Genomic DNA, 2,500 nt, shown 5'->3' with positions numbered 1-2,500 from the left:
AACATAAGACTACACAAAAGGAGTTTACTAGAGAGTATACACCTTCCAATGCCACAGCGTGTCTGTGGGGGAATCGGAACCGGTTCGAAGTATAGGCGGCGAGTGGCAATCGGCCCAAGTACTTATTTCGATCCGGACCTAATAATTTGGGATGGAGTTTCGTGAAGAAGAGGTATTGATAACAAATCTCTCGCCGGATTGAGGATGTCGAGTGTTGCAAAGTAATCCTCACGATCTTAGAGAGAACGTAAGGCGAGTAAGAAAATATACATTTTTCTGTCTCTCCCAGGCTTCGTGACCTTGCGTCTGGCGTTGGCTAAATCTCACGATCTTGGAGGTACACCAGACTTCCACCTGGTGCGTGTGTTTAATGTTGCGTCAACTGTCGTCGGAGAAGGTCGCTTCGGTCCGACTCGCGCTATGTGTGAGTCTATCGTGTAGTGTGTAACTCTCGGTCCTAATATCTACGTTATTAGCAAGCGATTTATTATCTAATGATGGAATAGTGTCTACGAAATTACGAAGACTACATGGGGAAAAAATCGTTCACCCAATTTTGATTAGGACAATAAAATGGCACTCCCTAAGTTGACAAGTTCATCAGTCGCAGTATAATTCGACCTCAGGACCGTTCCTCCATCCGAGCTCACACTCAAGTTCTTGCATCACCGCGCTTCGGAATGCCAAGGAACTAGTGCCACTTGAGCGCCCCGCATACCAGTGCCACCATGCTGGAGTGACGCACTGACCACCACGGTGCCGGAGCTTTGGCACTCGACTGTCCATCAGATCCAAATGACCGTAGGAGGATCTTCTGGCTACTTCTGTGAAGACGTAAGCGGGGATGCCAGCAGCTGAAGACCGTTTTGAGGAAGGCAGACAGTCACGTGTCCCGAGGGAGTGCCAGGGATAGCCCTCTCGCCCGTCAAGGGACGCCCTCAAGAAGGAAGTGGAAGAGGAATCGAACTTGGAAACGGGAAAAGACATTTTAAGAACACTGTCCAGAAATGGGAGGCATCGCAGTGTAAAACCCGGTGACACTGAAGCGAGAGTGAAAACACCAATTAAAGAAATCAGAGAGATAGAGCGTCTTAAGGACAAAACAACCCTTAAAAGACAACAGCCACACGAACCCCCGACACGAGTGACCTAAGAAGGGCAGCCGAAAGCCAGCAAAATGGTAGACGGACGAGGAACCGAAGCGCAGAGGCTAGACTGCGAAGTGGGCGGTGTGCACCATGTGGTGTACAAGTGCACGCCGAACGTACACCATATTATACGTACACAAGGTAAGTCAGCGGTTGAGTTTTTTTTCGTGTGTATTTTTAAGTAATTAGGGACGAGAAGGTCACGAGATTTTGTCACGTGAACGTATCTGCCAATAATGTTTATATGTTTATCTATTTATTAGGCCTATTCTATGTTCCTAACACTCTTCCCATAGTATACACTTATCCACACATCTAAAAGTCTCTCTCTAAAGAAAACAGTAACACCAAAAGCAATCACGGAACAACTTTATATTATCTCAGCCAGCATTCCTTCTCCTTAAGATGTGTGACCAGATTGCGCTTTTTTATTGAAACTCTGAAGGTCTAGTTGCTTCTTCCTTGCTCTGACTAAATACTTCCTTGTGCTTTTTGCCAGCGTTTCTTCCTCATTCACATATAATCTTGTAATTTAGCGTATATACACGTTACGCCTAGCGGGATCTTTTTAATAAACGCAAGTGATGGTTTCTTTGCGAAAACGGGTTGGTTCGGTGTAACTCTGCGGTTACACGCGCCATGTTTTGCGACACCAGGCGTAGTCCATGTAGCTTGACGTATTCATTTTCGAAGAAAAATGGTATGGAGTTTATGATAAAACTATGCTTTACTAAATACATTAATTTCCAGAAACATTACAAAAGATATGTATTTCTACTTACAGTGCGACATATAGATGTATTAAAACATGACATGCGAATAAAGTGTATGTATATATTCTGGTATCTGTATGTGAAGCATATCTGCATGCATGAATTGTCATCTATGCCCACTACTATAGGGTAAACATCACAATGCCACATATACAACACCAATGGAATATAAAACGCTAATCTCTCCCAAAGGGGCATATACCTCGCCCCGGATGCACTCAGGACACGTGGATGTCCCAGGGGTGTTGCACAAAGGAAAGGATATTGATTGATTGCAGCATCCAATGAACGGCACTTTTTGAATGGCAGTGGCACAGGTGCTGTAATGGTGCGATGCCCCTTCCTCCTTACTCTTCCCTACCCCCTCCCCCTTACCCCCTTACCCTCCCCTTGCCTATCCTTCACGAAACTCGCCCTCATCTTCCCCTACCCCTTTCCACCCCCCTTCCCTATCCCCGCCCTCCCCTTCCTTATCCCTCTCCCCCACCTATTCCCTTCTCCCACCCCCACCCCACCCCCATCCTTCCCCTCCCACTCCCACTCCCTGATCTCCCCTTCCCCCCATTCTCCCCCCCTCCC

The 2,500-nt window shown here is 46.7% G+C and overlaps 2 protein-coding genes across 2 annotated transcripts in view; one reads left to right on the top strand and one right to left on the bottom strand.

Annotated features, from left to right (window-relative positions):
* Window positions 1–2,500, bottom strand: part of LOC122251307 (hemolectin) — a 135,029-nt gene that overhangs the window by 75,346 nt on the left and 57,183 nt on the right. The window lies entirely within an intron of this gene.
* The window catches only part of LOC122251304 (uncharacterized), a 27,088-nt gene continuing 25,236 nt past the window's right edge, over window positions 649–2,500 (top strand). Inside the window, exon 1 of the mRNA XM_043013126.2 lies at window positions 649–1,289. Coding sequence (XP_042869060.1) covers window positions 1,178–1,289 — 112 coding nt within the window. The 5' untranslated portion in view covers window positions 649–1,177. The remainder of the gene's footprint in view (window positions 1,290–2,500) is intronic.

The sequence above is a fragment of the Penaeus japonicus genome, unplaced genomic scaffold (assembly GCF_977035675.1).
Source record: "Penaeus japonicus unplaced genomic scaffold, GWHDUDI00000001_assembly GWHDUDI00000005, whole genome shotgun sequence".
NCBI classification, from domain to species: Eukaryota; Metazoa; Arthropoda; class Malacostraca; order Decapoda; family Penaeidae; genus Penaeus; species Penaeus japonicus.
Note: the sequence above shows the minus strand (reverse complement) of the source record. Positions and strands in the feature narration are given on the sequence as shown.